General features: G+C 37.7%; 1 protein-coding gene across 1 annotated transcript in view; it reads right to left on the bottom strand.

The window, feature by feature from the left end:
• Positions 1–219: 219 nt before the first annotated feature.
• GYS2 (glycogen synthase 2) overlaps positions 220–19,963 on the bottom strand; it is a 56,009-nt gene continuing 36,265 nt past the window's right edge. Inside the window, exons 10-16 of the mRNA XM_049625174.1 lie at positions 19,248–19,326; positions 18,380–18,493; positions 8,964–9,090; positions 5,549–5,644; positions 4,210–4,373; positions 2,654–2,734; positions 220–488 (exon numbers count right to left, since the gene is read on the bottom strand). Coding sequence (XP_049481131.1) covers positions 270–488; positions 2,654–2,734; positions 4,210–4,373; positions 5,549–5,644; positions 8,964–9,090; positions 18,380–18,493; positions 19,248–19,326 — 880 coding nt within the window. The 3' untranslated portion in view covers positions 220–269. The remainder of the gene's footprint in view (positions 489–2,653; positions 2,735–4,209; positions 4,374–5,548; positions 5,645–8,963; positions 9,091–18,379; positions 18,494–19,247; positions 19,327–19,963) is intronic.

Genomic DNA, 19,963 nt, shown 5'->3' on the forward strand with positions numbered 1-19,963 from the left:
TAACACCCCACATCTAGTCTTCCTCCTTTAATGAACACTCTTCCTCATGCCTAAATTTACTGGGGAAAAAGGAGTAGGGGAAAATAACTTGGACTTTATTAGAAATTACAAAATTGCCATTCACTTAATTTTCTCCCCTTTGGAGGCAGAGAATAAATCCTGTTGTAATAGTTAGAAGAAGAAAATGAAATCTGTAGCATTTTCATGTCTTTAAGTAATCATTCTTACTATGTTCTTACTACATTAGTTCTGTTCTACAAGTGTGGAATTCAGTTCTTGTATTCACCATGCAGCTTTTTCTTCCCACGAGGAACACGGCCCAGAGACAATGGCGACTTGATATTTAACCGATCCCTTTCAGCCTCCTCTTCCTCATTGTAGCGCTCATCCTCTTCATCTTCCACATCACTGCTCTGAGGACTAGAGACCTGAGACCCTGAAGGGGAAGGTGGAACTGAGGAAGGCCTGGGATATTTAAATCCTTCTGTCTGCCAAAGACAAAAATAAGTCACAAACACTATAATGACTTCTTGAGTTTTCCAATGCTGTAAACACTTTGCATGTGCATTTAATAAAAAAGCATAGTTGGATATTTTTTATGGTCTGTTCATGAGCTATTATCTTTGATTTATTTTGATTCTGATACCAGCAAGCTCAGGAGAGATTCATTAAATAAATAACTTCCTTTTATTATGCACTGAAATGTGCCAGGTGCCATCTATCTACCTACCTACCTACCTACCTACCTATGTTATCTTATTCCTAGTAACAACACCAATAAATTTGCTTTTCCCACATACAGAAGACAACTGAGGATTAGAGAGGTCAGATGACTTGCCCAAGGTCACACAGCATGACCCTGTGTTAGAGCAAAGATTTGTATCAGGGCTATGATCACTCCAGATCCTTTAATATCAACTGTCATGTTATGCTGCTGATATTCTCAGTCTCTATGTCACTTTTCAGATTTGCTCAATGAAATTGCAGAATATGGGCATTCTGGACATGCATGGACAGCCACCATTAGAAAGAGTCCTGGAAGCCAGGTCACTTAGTTTACCCTGAAATTCCACCAGTTACTTTTAGTTCAGTTAATGAGTAAATATCACTAGATTTAATCAAATTGCCCTTCTACCTAAGATTCACTCAGATAACTCATTTGTTAAACAAGAGCTAAGCACAGCTATGGGTCTGGCACCATAATGTCACTGAGGAAACAAAGATGAAAACCAAGATTCTTGCCCTTTAAGAGCACACATGCTTGACCAGGGAGGACAACTGTATAAAATAGTTGCAGCCCTCATCACTCTGTATGTCAACTATTTGTGCACATTATTATCATGTCATACCTATACAATCACTGCAAGGTTCATATATTTTGCCTGAAAGCAATAAAAAAGAAAAGAAAAAACGAGCTGAGTCATGCATTTAGGACCTGGCTCAAAACAGGAGCTCAATACTTACTAATTGAATACGTTGAATAAATGGATGAATATAGGTGAATTACCATCAAGTAGAGTGACTGCCTCTAAATAAGCTAAACAATTAACCCTGTTAAAATCATGAACATGAGAGTTGGAATTTGTATTCTGAAGGGTTTTAAAAACCCTGTCATGTTCCATATGGGCAAATTCTACCTTGGGTTAACTTTTTAGATCCTTTTCCCTTGAGACCTGATGGAGGTAGACCATAAGTTGTATTATTAAGCAAAATTGATTATGGTAAAAGTGACTCCTGACTGGGAGATTACATCTGAACTCAGAGGATTTATAAATACTTGACAAGGATTATAGCTTTGGGGAATCCCTGAATTTGATGACTCTTATAACTGTACATATTCTTTGTGGAGATCATGGAAGCTGTGGGATATTGGCTCCTGGGCGGGGGCGGGGGGTGGGGGAGGCATAAAACTACTAAGCTAAGGTAGATCTCATACCTAATAATATAGGTTTCATCTTTTTTACACCTAAGCTTTTACCTGGTGGATAGGGTGGCAAAGAAGTGTAACTTTTGGACTGCTATGTAGACAGCTGTAAGGATGAATCCCACTGAAGAGAAATGTCTGATGCTGCCCTACTTCAAGCTGTGTTTCCTATCTTATATCCTTCTAAGAGAATGTGGTGACAAGTAGCCTATGCTGGTCTCATGAATATAGATATCTAAGTGAACTTCAGAAGAAGACTCCCGGGGGCACTGCTGACCGGTACATGAATACTCATCTAATCCAACTCCTCCTGTGGTTCCTGAATTCACTCTTTCTCTTGCCAAGTAGTCACCTGTATCTCAACATTTCCTTGGATAGCGAATTCACTGGCTATGAAAGCAGGGCAGTTCATTTCTCAATAACTCTCAAGAGAATGGGGGTCTAACAAAGCAGTTTCAAGCACTAAAGCAGGGAGAGTTTTAATGTGGGGGTGCTTCTCCAACAACATGAATTAGTTGACTGCCCATCTGCATAAGGCTAACTCTGAATCAAGGGCTTTGACTTGGTCTGATCTGTTGGTTCCTCTATTCTTTGCTTTAGGGCAAAATTATGAAAAAAGTATAACAGTTTGTGTATTTAACTACTTCTAAATTCAAAGGTATTGGTAGGACTTACCATACATAAGAAATTTAGCTTTCAAAACAAATCCACAATACATAAAACACTTACCGTTGGTGGTGATGTAGGTTCCATATGGAATTTATCTGGAAAAGCTCTGCTTAATGTCAGGTACCTGGCATGTTGATAATACTGTGATAGAAAACCAATTCACAGGTTTAAAAAATTATATATTTCAGTAACCAAGTTATTATGTAAAATCTTATTCTCCTAGTTATAAAATCCATTTTTAAAGTGGTAAAACCGGGGCGCCTGGGTGGCTTGGTCGGTTAAGCATCCGACTTCGGCTCAGGTCATGATCTCACAGTCCGTGAGTTCGAGCCCTGCGTCGGGCTCTGTGCTGACAGCTCAGAGCCTGGAGCCTGCTTCAGATTCTGTGTCTCCCTCTCTCTCTGCCCCTCCCCTGTTCATGCTCTCTCTCTGTCTCAAAAATAAATAAAAACGTTAAAAAAATTAAAAAAAAAATAAAGTGGTAAAACCTATTCACCCTAAATTTAAAAACAGAAAAAAATGAGTTTATAGTTTTATTATTTTCCAGTGAATAGGTAAAGAAATACACAAAAAGTTGGAGAGAGGGGCACCTGAATGGCTCAGTCAGTTGAGCATCAGACTCTTGGTTTCAGCTCAGGTCATGATCTCACAGTTCATGGGTTCAAGTCCCGCATTGGGCTCCACGTTGACAGCACAGAGCCTGCTTGGGATTCTCTCTCTCTCTCTCTCTCTCTCTCTCTCTCTAATAAATAAATAAACTTAAAACATATGTTGGAGGGAAAAGCCATACTGACCTTACTGAAAACTCTGAATTGAGCACTAAGGGGACTGAAAACACTGGCTTCATTCCATAGAAAAGCAGTATAACATGGGAAAAAGGTGGGGTCTGAATAATCAGACAAACTGGACTTAAATTCTGCTTCAGACCTTAGGTAGGAAACATAACTTGTAATAGCCTTATCATTCTGGTTTTATTACAAAATGCAGACAGTACAATTAATCACCCAGGATTGTAAGGCACTGTCATTAGCATGTGTAGACAGTCTGCAAATGGAGCATCTATCATTTTTCAGGGAGAGTTTAGCGATATCTAAACAGATCTATTATGTGAAGGCAAAGTCAACTTATTCTTTATTAAATCATCCAGTGCTAAGATATATAGACCTCTGGGTACTTACAAACCTATTGCATAATTGAAAGGAGGTATTTTCTGTACTTGTCATTTGAAAAAAAAAGTTATTCCCATTCCCACTGTATTTGAGGCATATGGTCACGTCATGGCTTAGAGCCAAACAAGATACAAATGTTTCTTTAGATGTTTTCCTCATATTCATGAACCAATACCTGTAATGCATCAAGTTAAGCACTGACAATAGAGTAACTGGTAAGATCACAGCTAGCTCCTGACGGATTTGCTGTTATAAGCTCAAACTAAATCTGAAGATTTGAAGTGAGGACTTTGCGAGTTTATAGTAAGTAAAAAAGTACGTGAAAACATTACTGGAGATTTTAACAATGATGGTACTAAGTTGACTTTGTAGATTATGACAAGAATCTCGATTTTTATAGTTCAGTGGGATTTTTAAAGTGGCTCTCTTGATCACAGACTTGCTTACTCTGCCCAAGTATCTCCAATCCAGAAGATCGGAGAGCCTCTCAGTTCGGTTTCTCTGAATAATTCTCTGGCGGCGGGACTGTTTGCAAAATCCATAGAGAAACTGAGTCAGCTGATTGCAGGAATCATCTGGAGACTGGAACCGCCTGTCAACAATGTAAATGCCTGAGGGGCACAAAAACCAAAGCACAGATAAATGTAGGGCTAACCTTGGAATATTTCTTCTCCCTTGGAATATTTCTTCTCCCATTCCTTACATTCTATCTCAGACCGCCACATGCATTACCCACTCCCTGACAGCCCCCACTGCCTGTTTCATCTTTCCCCTTTCAAGACTGTATTTCTCCTGTGATCTCCTCCTAATGGTTCACCACTGTCACCAACACACAGCCAACACAATGGATCTTGTTAAAAAATTTGGCAGCAGAGGAAAACCCTGGATCAGGGATTCTCCCCAGGACTGCTCACTAACCAGAATCTCTGGGGTGAGACCTGGGTGTCAGTGATTTTTTTTAGGCTCCTTGGTGTTCCCACCATGCACCACTGGCTGAGAACCACAGCTGTAGCCTGAGGAAAGAGAACCATGACAATGCAAGGGTAGGAGACCAGGAAATTGGCAATGTGTGGGCAGACAATCTATCCCATCTCCCTTTCTTGCTGCTGGGCAACATGGACACAGAGATGGTGGTATGCAAATTCTCCTGCCATCTTAAACAATTTAAGTGAATTTTGCTAACTTGGCACAGACCCTTAAAATAATGACACTGGGGCGCCTGGGTGGCTCAGTCGGTTGAGCGTCCGACTTCGGCTCATGTCATGATCTCACAGTCTGTGGGTTCGAGCCCCGCGTCGGGCTCTGTGCTGACAGCTCAGAGCCTGGAGCCTGTTTCAGATTCTGTGTCTCCCTCTTTCTCTGACCCTCCCCTGTTCATGCTCTCTCTCTGTCTCAAAAATAAATAAATGTTAAAAAAAAAAATTAAAAAAAAAAAATAATGACACTGACCAATCTACATACTCTAAGGCCATGGTTACTGTAATGTCACTTCTAGATAGTAAAGGGCCAAACCAGTTCAGAAAATAAAAAGATAAAAGGGCCAGACGTGTCCAAGTTTAGCATGCCTTTTATGGTTTGTCTTTTGGACCATATATTTAATATTAACAGCATTTTTATGTTATCTGTGAACCACATAATTAAATCTACTTTTAATTAAACAAGAAGTATAAACATTACTTTAATCATCAGGATAGCTTTAGAGTTAGGCTCCATAAAGACCCTGTGCTTTGTTTGGCTAGAGGTCACTTCTCCCTGTGTTGGGTGAATGATGAAAAACCTCACCCACCGTAGGCAGTAGGATCAGCCACGTGCTCCTGCATGAAACAGCCAAAGCCGGACAGGTTGGTTGTCACACTGGGGATACCCATCACCGTACATTCAGCTGCCGGGGAAATAGACAAACGCTTGGCCTCAGACCAGTCCCTATATCCTCTAATGCACGCAGATGGGGCAAAAGCCCAAGTCTGCCTAGTGATAGTGATGTTTATTTTGTACCAGGCACAGTACTGAGCTCTTTACATGTATTAACTCATTTAATCTTCTCAACAACCATGTGAAGTGAGACTGTCATTATCTCCATCTTACAGATGAAGAAATTGAGGTTAAATAATTTGCCCAATGTCATAAAGCCAGGGAATGGGGTAGAGCTGGGATTTGAAGGCAGGCGCCCAGCTCCAGGGCTCTTGTTTGGAACTGCTACTCTATACTGCCTCTCTCATTCCAGCTGGTTTTGTTTTTTGCTCCATTCTAAGCCATGTCTCAAAGTAAGTGGTGAGTTTGTGGTGTCAGTAAATAGACTTTAGACATGAGCACCTCCTCCTATCAAATTAATCTGCCATGCCACAGATCCCTCCCCTTTTCCAAGTGGTCACTGAACCTAGTCCTCTCTCACCTTCTAGTCAAAACCTGTTTTTCATAAAATAGCACATACGGTTTTTGTTTTGGTTTGGTTTTTTTGGTTTTTTTTTTTGTTTTGTTTTCTTGTTTGTTTTTAAAGAAGTATTACTTCTCAGGGTGCCTGGGTGGCTCAGTCAGTTGAGCGCCTCAGGATATGATCTCACAGTTCCTGGGACAGAGGCCCATGTCAGGGTCTGCGCTGACAACTCTCTCTCCCTGTCCCTCCCCCGCTCGCAGACACCCTCTCTTTCTCTCTCTCTCAAAATGAATAAATAAACGTTTTTAGAAAAAGAAATGTTACTTCTCACAAGGATGTCTTCATTCTTAATAAGGAATTTACATTTGTTTATGGAATTACTCTTGGTTGACTGGTAGTTTGGGGTTAAAAAAAAAGATTTCCCCACTATTCAAGAAGTAATACAATTTAGACAGTGGCCTTCCTTCTCTTCTGCTCTGCAAGTATTTCCTCTAGAGAGATGTGGTTTCCTAATTTGGTGGAGAGGGGTTGGTGGAGGAGAAAATGAGACAGGGATTATTGACTCATACAAGAATCTAATGCAAACCTGGACTTCCTTCCCAGAAAAATTCCTATGCATATATGTATAAGGAATTTTGCCTACAATTCCACACAAGTTCACTGAACCTTATTTTTATTAAATACTCATTAACACACATGTATTGAAATACCAGGTACCCATAACCTTAGTATATGTTCATTGAATGAATTTAATGGAGCATGTGCTAATATTCATTAGATTTTCTCAAAACACAAAACAGAGACTTAAATGAATAGTTTCTGGAGTATGTTAAACTTAGCATCAGATAAAAAGTTATTCTAAAACAAATAGAGTTATCTAACATGCTAACACCAAACTTATACCACAGAAGAGATATTGTTATCCCTGTAACTATAGGTTAGGTGAAGGGTGGCCAACTTTCTTTGGGTAATTCAAAACAGAGAATGACTCATTCACTATGGAGTATTTCTCAACCTTCTTTTCCTATCTACTTATCTTTTATAACACCTTTGGTGGCCTTTATCTTAAAACATGAGATGTATCTCCTCTATCATTTGGGTTAAGTTTATCTTTGTCCTATAAAATGACATTTGGTGGAAAGTCCTCTGTAATTTATAGAACATTCTCTTTACCCAACATAAATGACTTCCCATATCCTTCAGTCACTCATGCTTTGATTTTGTGCTTCTTTATTTTTGAAACTTCCTTGATAATAAAGTATGTTACTTCCTAGAAATAAAAGGAACAAAATTCAATAACAAAATGTTAAGTCCACCAGTAAAATGTGCATTTCATGTATCTTAAAGGATAGATGCTCTATTATAAACAATTTAAGATGACATGTGGGCATTTCATAAGGAGATATCATCTTTACAAAAGTGAACTGATACCCATAACAATTTTTAGAACTACAAGAGTGATAGCTGGAGGAGTTAGATCAATAGCTTTTCTGTGCCATATTTCAGGAGGAGATAATCCTTTATCTATTTTCCCCCAAAAGTTTTCATGTTTTTACAGCTGCTGGCAAATTATTCTTGGTGGAACTTAAAATGATAGAATAGGGCCTTATGTCAAAAGATGCAGAGACTTCATGTTGCTCTTGTTGTAAAGTAAGATCCTATTTATATAGAATTTTATTCTTTTTCCTTCTAGATGTCTATTTATTTGAGAGAGAGAGACAGAGAGAGAGAACGAGTGGGGGAAGGGCAGAGAGAGAGGGAGACAGAGGATCCAAAGTGGGCTTTGTAGTGACAGCAGAGAGCTGGATGTGTGGCTTGAACTCACGAACCGCAAGATCATGACCTGAGCCAAAGTTGTAGACTTAACTGACTGCGCCACCCAGGTATCCCCTATATAGAATTTTAAAATCTATATTGAAATTCTGGGATCAGAATACAAAGATTAGAAAAATTCTTCCTCTACATAATTCAACCTATGATCTCCCTAACCTTGACTGCTGCCGCCTCTCAGTTGGGCAATGATGACATTGAGATCAGAAAGCAAAATATATTAATTATTTGTAAAAACATTTTCTGAACCTTTTCTTTTAAAATTCTAAATGGAATTATATTTAAATAAAAAGGAAAATCTCTGATTGCCAATGTGAGAAGGAAAAGTTAGTATTACATTCTTTCCATTGTCATATATGTAAAGTACTTGTTTCCTTTTTAATAGGCATTTCTGTACAAATACAAATTGAGTGCTCTTGATACCAATGACAACCATGCTCATAAGGGACAAAAATGGAAAACAGATAGTGGATCCAAGAATCCACCACTAGAGAGAAAGAACAAAAGGAGGATGAAGAGGTAAAAGGGCCTGAATGGAAGGATGTCACTGGTCATAATACCTACCACTGAATTGGCATTTTATCTTAAAAGTACCTCTTTTTTGAATGACAAGGGTATGAAGAAAACTTTTCACTGTACACCTTCTTATATTATTTATTTCTTTAACTATGTGAATGTGTTCCCTATTAAAAATTAAATACATCCGTTAATTTTTAAAAACCCACTTTGAAATAAGTTTTAGAGACTACTTTTGCTGGACCATTGTTTTTCATATTAAATTTACTTGTAGTCAATTTCTCCTTTACATGGATAGTTGGGACTGGTAGAGATAACTCAATAACATGTAATCTTTATAAAACATTCTTTTTCTTTGTAATACAATGTATTGTTATAATTTAACCTTAGTGGAGTTACATATCAGCTTTGAATATTATATCTATATGCATAAAATATTAATAAAATTTAAAACATTCCCCAATCTATACAAGCCATATACCTGGAGTATAACCCCATGGTTCATAGTATGAAGGAAAAACTCCTAGATGACAACCTCGAACAAACTCTTCATAATCCATGGGTAATAAGGGGCTGGTGGAGGATAGGAACTCTGGGTGCAAAATCACCTAAAAAAGGGAAAATTCTAATGAGAAAAAAAGAATAGAAGAAATTAAAGCAAAAAATCTACCGTTTGGTATTCTGATACTGTAGAATCCTTGTGTTCTAGATTCAGGGAGAGAGAGAGAGAGAGGAGTAAAAAGAAAAAGAAAAAAGTGTGGGTGCTTTTCTCTCTCTCTCCATTCTGTGTATCTAGTCTGTGGACCTACTTTCCCTCAGGTTCCAAGGCCTAGATTGGAGGAAAAATGTGCCCATTTTTGTTCTCATGCTAAACTACATCCTTCAACCCAGATTTTGTTGAACAATAAGGGTATTGTTTTAAGACTTTATTTCCAAGTAATCTCTACACCCAACATGGGGCTCAAACTTACAACCCTGAGATCAAGAATCACATGCTCTACTGACTGAGCCAACCAGGCATCCCAACAATAAAGATTTTATTTTGTTTTCTAGTGGCTGACTGTTGTCTTATTTCTCAATTTGCTCCTACCTCAGGCAGGAAAGAGGAGAGCTATGTAATAGGCCATTCTCCATTGCCCCAGGCATGAGTTAGCCCAGAGTAACAGAGCTAAGAGACAGAGATACTAGGAATCTAATCTAAATTAGATCAGACTAGAAGCCTTCACCCAAATCACAATCCTCTCTCACCTCGAGGTAATCACCTCCTAATCCATCTCCCTGTTTCTACTCTGGCAAGGTGTCTACTCAATACAAGACTAGAGGGAACCTTTAAAAATGCCAACCCCTCCTCTGCTCAAAATCCTTCAGTGGCTTCCCATTTCACTCAGAGTAAAGTCCAAAGTATTTACCATGGTCTTTTAAAGCAGTGGTGTCCAGGTAAATGTTTAAGAATGAAAAATCAAATTATAAGTATATTTGTACATAAATTTACTACACATTTTACTGATATAAAAGATGTATAGCATACAATTTCCAAATAATAAAAAAATGTACACACAAAAACCTACACACAGATGTTTGTATCAGCTTTATTCATAATTGAGAAAACATGGGAGCCATTAAAATATCCTTTAATAGGTGAGTGAATAAATAAACTGCAGTACATCCAGACAATGGAATATTTTTCAGCACTAAAAAGAAATGAGCTAGCAAGCAATGAAGAAAAATGTACATGGAAAAAAAATGTATATTACTAAGTGAAAAAAAGCCAATCTGAAAAGGTTAAATATTGTATGATTCCAACTATATGACATTCTGGAAAAGGCAAAACTATGGAGACAATAAAAAGATCAGTGCTCAAATGGGGGCAGGGTTGAACAGGCAGAGCACAGAAGATTTTTAGGACAGTGAAACTATTCTGTATGATTTTGTAATGATGGATACATGTCATACATTTATCAAAACTCACAGAAGGTACAAACAATGTAAACTATGGATCTTGGTAGGTAATAATGTGTCAATATAGGTTCACCAATTGTAACAGATATACCATTGTGGTTGGAGATATTGATAGTGGGGAAGGCTACATATGTTCCCAGGGAAGGAGTACATGGGAGCTTTCTGTACTTTCTGCTCAACTTTGCTGTGAACCTAAAACTTCTCTAAAGAATAAAGTCTATTAAATATATATGTAATGTACTCCTTATTATAAATTCTAGATGATTAAATACTCCCAAATGCTTTTGTTGACTGAACGTAGTACATGGTTTCAATGCCTGAACATAGTAGTTCTGACGTGAGATAAATGTCAGAACTTCATAGGTTCATCGGTGACATGAGTGACTTCTTCCCTGAGTTGGACATTAGGCTTTGAATACTGGAAAAATATCTCCTCATGTTTTTGTGCCACTCACAATTTTGTGTAACAACCATAGACACAACCCCCCCTTTTTTTTTTTAATTTTTAAGTTTATTTATTTATGACAGAGAGAAAGAGAGAGAGACAGCATGAGTGGGGGAGGGGAGAGAGAGGGAGAAACAAAATGGGAAGCAGGCTCCAGGCTCTGAGCTGTCAACACAGAGCCCGATGTGGGGCTTGAACCCATGAACCGTGAGACCATGACCTGAGCCGAAGTCAGCTGCTTAACCAACTGAGCCACCCAGGTGCCCCTAAACACAACCCTTTTAAGCTTAATCTGCATTGTTAATACTTTATCCCTTTCTTAAGTCTAGACAATCGAGACACAATCAAGCCATGATGGGTAGTGTTCACTGTCTTCACTCTCTAGATACTCCCACCATGGCCAGTTTCAAGTTACCAATGTGATGTCACTGAACCAGAAATAGGAAGGGCAGTAGCACGTCCTTATAGAATATTTCCACCGTGTGGGCACAATAGCCATAAATAACTTCAAGTGCACAGGTAATCATAGAATGTAATAAACAATAAGTATGTGATGTGTTTTGAGCATTACCTTTCATTTTAATATAATTGATTTATATTTTAAGTTGATATAATTTAAGTTTTTGATTAATATTTTTTAAGTAAAAATTTTTTTAATTTTATTTTTAGATGTTTATTTATTTTTGACAGAGAGAGAGAGAGAGAGAGAGAGACAGAGCATGAGTGGGGGAGGGGGAGAGAGAGAGGGAGACACGGAATCTGAAGCAGGCTCCAGGCTCAGAGCTGTCAGCACAGAGCCCAACGCGGGGCCTGAACTCATGGACAGTGAGATCATGACCTGAGCCAAAGTCAGACGCTCAACCGACTGAGCCACCCAGGCCCCAGTTGATATAATTTAATTTTTTAAAATATCTGTTTTTAAAACTGGCTCACAAAATTTCTGAAAATTTAGCAATTGGCTCTCGAGGGCTGGTATGAGCCACTACTGGGACTTTGCTGCCTGTAATGTTATGCAAAGGCAGGGACAAGGGAGACAATGGCTATCATTAGAAAGCTATGAATAGAAAAGCTACTTAACTGGTCACTTGGGTGAAAGAACTCTGCTATTTCTCCTATTTATTAACATTTTTCTTGAATCATTATTAGGTAATTTGTTAGTTTCTCCCCATAGTTAAGTAGTTATTAAAAATAAATAGAATCTGAGGGCACCTGGGTGGCTCAGCTGGTTGTGTCCAACTCTTGACTTCAACTCAGGTCATGATCTCACAGTTCATGAGTTTGAGTCTCACATCTGGCTCCAAGCTGACAGTGCAGAGCCTGCTTGGGATTCTCTCTCTCTCTGCCCCTCCCCAACTTGTGCTCTTTCTCTCTCTCTTAAAATAAGTAAATAAACTTTAAAAAAAAGAAAAAAAGTTTAGAAAATAAAATCTGAGTTTAAAGTATTGGGATTATAATTAAATATATAAAATTCATATACTATATATTATAGTATTTATATTGTGTATATATACATCATATACATCATATGCAAACATATATAAACACATAATACAATATATAACATATATATGCTTATATGTATGCTTATAATATATATATGCTTATAATGTGTATATATTATAATATACATATAAATATATATTGTTTATATTGCATATATACATAATATACATACATATATACATAATATAATATAATAAAAGGATAAGTATATATTTTTCCAAAGATACATTTTTCTATATTTTTCCAAAGAGATTACTTTCAAGAAAAACCCTAATTTAGATATATAAGAACAATAACAGTTATATAATATGTTCTATATTATAAATAATGTTCTCATATATCACTTCACTTAATCCTAGCAGAATCATGACATTCTCATTACCCTAATTTTATTTTATTTTATTTTAAAGTTTATTTATTTATTTATTTTGAGAGAAAGAGGCAGGTGGGGGGAGAGAGAACAAGTGGGAGAGGGGCAGAAAGAGAGAATCCCAAGCAGGCTCTGCACTGTCAGAGTGGAGCCCAGTGTGGTGCTCAAACTCATGAACTGTGAGATCATGACCTGAGCTGAAATCAGTCATCGGCCACTTAACCGACTGAGCCACCCAGGCACCCGATATTACCCTAATTTTAGAAATAAATTATATACATTAGTTATATTGCAGGAGATCCATAAACAGGAGATAAGTTAAACTTAAAAAATAAAATGGTAAAACATCCAAAATTGACACAAATAGCAAAGTAAAAATAGGTAAAATGTTTTCCTCCATAAAGCAAGACCCGAGTTCCTATCATGTGCAAAGTACTGCAGTAGGAAAAGCAACAAAAACACAGATACTGACTGTGTGCAGGCAGTCATCAAATGGGCAGCCCACTGTACTCCTGGCCAATATCAGCAAACAGGGATTCAAAACTCATTGTGTCTACTTTGGCATTTGGAAGCCTAGGAAAATTTGTACTCTCCAAAGACCATTTTGGAACATGAAAACATCATGGCTCATTCGTTTTGTTTCCAGCCAAACAGAATGACAGCACAACTAAAATAAGAGAACAGCTGCTGTGTGCCCTAAACAGCCAATTACAGGGACCCAGGGCAGAGGAAAGGATGTTTGAGGTCAGCCCAAGGTCATAGGGAGGATTAAATGAGATCCTGTGTACAAAAGCCCCTAGCAGAGAACCTGGCTCACAGCAGGCCTTGGATCAGTAGGGAAAAAACAAATAAAAACCAAAACGTTGCCTGACCATATTTATCCTGTGAGGGAATCAAGATCCCAGGAAGTTAATTTACTTTCACTGAGTGGTGGCACAGGGTCAAGACCTGGAATCTGCACTGTGGGGTTTCCCCACTACACACACTGCCGAGACAGAATTGATGATAAATTCAAATTCAAAATAATCTGCAACACTTCCTAAATCAAATGGCCACAGTCATATGGAGAGCTCATCATTCCACTCTGAGGATTAAGAATCATTTGATAGAGTTCTATAAATATTCAGGTGATCAAATATGCACTTACATTAGTTAAGCTTTTAAGGTTAGTGTTAAGCTTTTAAAGGATACCATTCATAAAATAAAATACCTGATTCTGAATTGACCCAAATCCATCTCAGTGCTTTGAGTGTATATTGTTATGAAGGAGTTATTCTTTTATTTCTTGTGTCAGTGTTTGCTTTATGATAATAATCAATGAATGTCTCAAAAGATTCATGACTGTAACTGTATAAACATAATTTGTATGAGACAAACTTCCTTCCCCATTCACTGTACATAAGCCATGTGCTTTTATATCTCTGGGCCTCTTCATCTACTTCCTCTGCCTGTTATCTTCATAATCAACTGATACCGGCATGATAAACTCCCGATGGCTCCTCAATCAAGATCTAGCTCACAGGTCATCCATTTTATAAAATGTTATCAAGTCCTCCATTCTCTACTCTCATCAAACTGTTTACACCTCTTTTCTAAGAGTCATTGAGTGCCAGGATTTGCTAGTATGGGGCTAAGTACAGATAAAAGCTAACATTTATACTGCATAATTATGCACCAGGTACTGCATGAAAGGCAACATCCATCATTTATTTAATCCTCACAACAGTTCTGTGAGTGTGGGTTTATTTGACCACCATTTCACAGATGAGAAGACTGAAGTCCATTATGTCAATTTACAAACCGATTAAGTGGCAGAGATTAAAGCCAGACAAGGGATCTTGATTGACAGCCCCAACTGCCTCCCCTGTGGAGAAACTACAGCAGTTGCTCTTAGCCTATAGACTTGGCAGAGGTGGGGACAAGGGCCAACTCATTTCTGCCCAACCAATGACTTTTTAAATGGGTGACATTTGTTAGGAAAAATCCCTACTGTGAATAGGAATCCCTATTAAAATTGTCGCAAGGCACCCATCTGCCTACCAACCTGAAACTGGTAGGTGAACAAAACACGTCAAAGTAAAACATAAAGGAAAGGTTTAGATACAGGGAAAAGACATATGTAGTAACACTTATCATATTTTAAATAAGTCAACAGTAAACCACGATCACACACGTGTGTGTGCGCACACACACCTCACATGGGCATCTTTTGTATTAAGAAAGGAAGCACTGTAAAATAATTCTGAATCTGTGTTAGCTATAGATTGTACTGTTGAAAACTATTTTTGTGTGTGGGCACAGGAGTGCATGTGCCTCTGCGTGTGTGAGTGCGCGCGTGTGTGTTTCCTTCCCCTAATTGACCAGCCATGTTAATGGTCTGTTTTTCCCCCTCATGAGTCACTACATAGTGCTGCTATGTGTGCATATTTTTCATTTATTTGTGAATTTTTATTAATTCTAGTTTTTGTTAATGACATTTGACTTTCCTTTCTGTAAAAAAAAAAAAAAAAAGGTTGAGCAATTTTTAGAACTGGGCTGCAGTCTGTGGGTCTTTACTCCTCATCCTTCCTCCCCGCTCTCTCCACCTGTCTGACTACCCCTCCCTGCCTGCCTTTGCCTTCAACCTCTTTATCTTTCACAGGCATTTTCACCAACAAGTGTTTCCACATCTAATCCTGTCTTGGTGTCTGCCTCTCAGAGAATGAAAACTGAGAAAATTCATATGAGACATAATCGCTGCCTCAAAGAACTCCCAGTCTCACTGGAGGAATAGACATAAATATTTTAAAAATACAAATAGTTCAGTGTGATGATTCCTAATTTGCAGTAGATAGAAATCATCTTGAGGATGCACAGAAGGAGGCAATTGTTCTATTTGGAGTAGATGAATGCATATTAAGAACAAATAAAGGAAGAGATGACTTCTAGGTTGGATCCCAAAGGAATTGTTAGAGCGGCTGAAGTTAGGGCATTTGAGAAAAAGAGAATAACAAAAACAAAGACACAGAGTTAGGAAAGCATTTGACATACTTAAGAAATATGTACTTGTCCATTCCTGAGAAATTGCTTCACTTCTACCATACTTAAAAAAACAACAACACAGGTCAGCAAAGCATACTTTGTTCAGAGCTCTTAATTTCAAGAGACCTTCCAAGCTCAGTCTTCCCAAGAACAAAGGAAGCATGAACCACAGCCATGGTTCCATGCTTCCTGTGCCATCTGTATTTACTATACATATCACGTGCCAGGCACCCAACAAGTCCTCAGGGGAAGAACCACAGATTTAAATATAAGTGTGACATACAAAGTTCTGTAAAGCTGAAAAGAAATTCATAAGTTTTCCTTCTGCTACTATTCCTTTCTAAGGTGGGGGGGGGGGGACTTGAGAAGGACCAATCTAATTACATGAAAACGAGGTCAAATTAGTGCTGATACACTCTGAAGTAAGGTATATTTCTGCAGATCCAATCGTGCTGAAAAACGTAAAGGATGGTGCACCCTTGGGAGATACATCCCTGCATTTTCAGGGAAAAATTTGTAGCCTACCTATTATGTGATGTGTGCTACAGGTAAAAATTTTGGAAATGCAGAAACACAAATGAAAAAATAAGTCACCCATAATTCTATAGCACATATTTTGCATGAGTGTGTGTGTGTGTGTGTGTGTGTGTGTGTGCAGAATGTGTTTAAATTGGATGGGTAACACCGCATGGGATATTTTATAAACAGCTTCTATCATTTAATTCTGCACTATGAGCTGTTACTATCTACTATCATGAAAATTCCTCCTGACTTAATTTCTGAGATACTTTTCCTCTTCTAACTCTTGCTCCTTTCTTCCACGGACTTTTCCTCTAATCTCTTAAATCTTGAAGTTTTCTTGGGTCAACACTTTTCTCTGCTCACTCAAGCTGGTCTTCCAGCACAGCAGGTTTGGCATTCCCCGGTATCCTCTACTGCCCTGCACTGATAGCTCCCTTCTAAACCCAGACTCTGTTTTCTAAGTACACACGAAACATCTCTACTTGAATAGCTCACATGTAACTCAGACTCAATCTATCAAAAACAGAACTCAATTCATGATGTGACCTGACCCTCAAGCAAGCTTCTGATAATGCCTTTCCTTAGATTTTAGAAAGTATTGATTAAATAATGAAGCTATCATCCTTGCCTTCACCCTCTTTTTCCTTCCCAATGACCATGGGTCACTAAGTATGATCTTTTCTGTAGGCAACCACCATTGTTCCGTCCTCTCCAGCACTTCTGGCATGGCCTTTGTAAAGGGCCCTTATCATCTCTCAGCTGTACTTGGTGGTGCGTCCTTAACTTGTCTCCCTCTGCCACACCCACTCATGCTTGTACCAAGGAGTGAATGCAAGATGAGGAATGAATATACGAATGGACTATTTTTTTTTTTCCAAGAAATTTTGCAGAGAAGTGTGGAAAAGACAGAAACATTTAAAAACATCAAGAGGAGACCAGGTTAAGGCAAAGCTTGTTTGCTTATTAATGTGAGAATATTTAAGGAATGACAGCAAGGGAAGGAGCTAGTAAACCTGGAGCATAAGGGAGGACTAACAGGGGAATGAGATCCCAGAACACCCTCAGAACCTAAAGGAAAAGAAATAATAATAGGTCAAGATTTATATTTGAGGGGTCCTGAAGGAATTTAGATCTCATTGAATTCTCTGTTCACCTGATAAGGTGAGAGAAAGAAGAAAAAGTGAGACCTTTGAAAAGATTGGTAAAAGCTTATGACAACTTCATCTGGAATACTGGTGAATGGGTTGAGTAGGGATCAGCAACTATCGTTTACATGTTCACCATTGTGCCCTGAACCATGCACTGTACCTGGAACATATTTGGCCCTCGGTAAACGTCCTATAGACTAAGCTCCACAGTGGCAGAAACCAGGTCTTATTCATGCAATGAACACTGTGCTTAATCATTGTAGAAACTCAACGGTCAAAAAGAATGACTTGGTCTATAGAAAATTCTATAAAAATATCATTAGCCACACTCTCTGAAACCAGAAGCTTCTCGTATTATCCCTTTAAAGTTGAACTTTATCAGAAAGAAACAAAGAAAAGTCATGCTCATCTCAGAGATTCACTAATTAAAGTAATTCTTAGATTATATTTGTATCATTAAAAATGAGGCAATTTCCTCATTCTTACTGCCAGTCTTGTACAACGTTAAGAATGATACTAAAATAGTCATTATATTTTAATCACCCAAGACAGGAAATATAATTATTTTTTTAGAAATATTATCTGAGGGGTGCCTGGGTGGCTCAGTTGGTTAAGCATCCAGCTTCGGCTTGGGTCATGGTCTCCCTGTTCCCTAATTCAAGCCCTTGGCCAGGCTCTGGGCTGACAGCTCAGAGCCTGGAGCCTGTTTCAGATTCTGTCTCCCTCTTTCTCTGCCCCTCCCCTCCTCATGCTCTCTCTCTCTCTCTCTCTCAAAAATAAATGAAATGAAATGAAAAAAAATTTTTTAAAGAAATATCATCTGAAATAGTTCTGATAGGTGTCAAAACAAACACGGGAGGCTTCTAATAAACTCTCAAAAATATATTCTATGTCATTTTGAAATGCCCTATGTAAACAATTAGTTCTACCTTGACTCTGTCTGTGCGGTTGTTGAAAAGTCCGATCCGTCTAATGGTGCTGAGGATGGGATCAGTGGAGTCATCAATCATGTTGTGAGTGGTCACTGGAGGCAAAGACTGTCGCTGAAGTCATAGAGGAAAGAAAATGTCAGTTGTGGAAAGAATGAGTGTGACTAATTTCAACAATAGGTCATTGGCAACACATCATCAGCCTTCAGTCTTCTGAAATGACAGTAATGATGATGACTAAGTTTTGTGTGTGTTTCAGAGGAGGATAATGGGTTGAAGAACTTCCTTCAGATATTATCATACCTTTGTTTTTCACCTGCAGCCACTATGTGAAAGGCCTAGACTTCTTGACTGCTTTCAGGATTTATTTAGAATGAAGGTGTCCTGAAATCTTGACTCAAGATGGATGCCTTTCCTGGATCCTTCTAGCAGGGCTGACCTCTGATGGTTCCTGATGCCTCACTACTGTGACAAGATGTGACACCTAGCTTCCATTTTTTGCAGTAAGTTCACTCAACTGAGAAACAGTCACCGTTTCTCTATCATGACTCAAAATGCTCTGCTTTTTGAAAATTTTAGGGATGATTTTATTGTCATTGCAATATATACAGTTTTGCAAATGGATATATTCATTCCAAATAAGTTTTTTAAGTGGATACAAGATACATTCCATGAAAATGTTCAAAAGAGTCCTGAAAAGCACCCATAAAACAAGCAAAGTTGTTATTTAGGTGAATGCATAAAAAATGACTTTTCTAGCTCTTACGTTTAAACATTTCCCAAACTAGCCCATTCCAATAAATTCAAATATTGATCTAAATTGATTTTAACAATCTCGGGAAGTGATGGGCACTCTTGTCCTTGTTACCTGAGTTGAAAAGATGGCTCTTTTCATAACTGTTACATCATCTCGATCCAAAATATTGTTCATGTCAGGAATTTCTCCTCTGTGAGGAAAACCATGTTAATAACAAAAATAAAAATAACTGGCACTAATTCAATGTTTCCTATGTGTCGGACTCTGTTCTAAGCACTTCAAAAGTAAATATAAAACATGGTTTTATATAAATATAAATATAAAAACATATGGTTTCCTGATGAAGCTTATAGACAAATTCCTAAAGCATGAAGAAAAATAAAAGAACAATTTTGATAGTATAAAAGAAAATGAAAATTTGTAAACATTAATGTTGACCATGAAAAGGACATTTTCATTATATTTTGCCTAGTCTTGAGTACCATGTTCCAAAGTGGCCATAACTGTCCATCTATGAGTTAATATTTTTACTGGTAAAAGGAAATGATGCATGCCTGCAACCATCGATCAGAAGATAACACAGCTTTCTCTTCATATTATAATAAAATCCATATATTTTATATATATTATTATTTTATAATACATTTTAATTTGATTTGATTATTTAGATTTTATTTTATAAATTTATATATTTCATTTATTTCATTATGTATTTAATGTTTATCATTCATAAAGTAAATATAGATTAATTAACATTACTTAATGTTAATAAATATTTTAATATGTGAGTAAATATAAGTATTTAATATATAAAGTCAATGTATTTT

The sequence above is a fragment of the Panthera uncia genome, chromosome B4 (assembly GCF_023721935.1).
Source record: "Panthera uncia isolate 11264 chromosome B4, Puncia_PCG_1.0, whole genome shotgun sequence".
Lineage (NCBI taxonomy): Eukaryota > Metazoa > Chordata > Mammalia > Carnivora > Felidae > Panthera > Panthera uncia.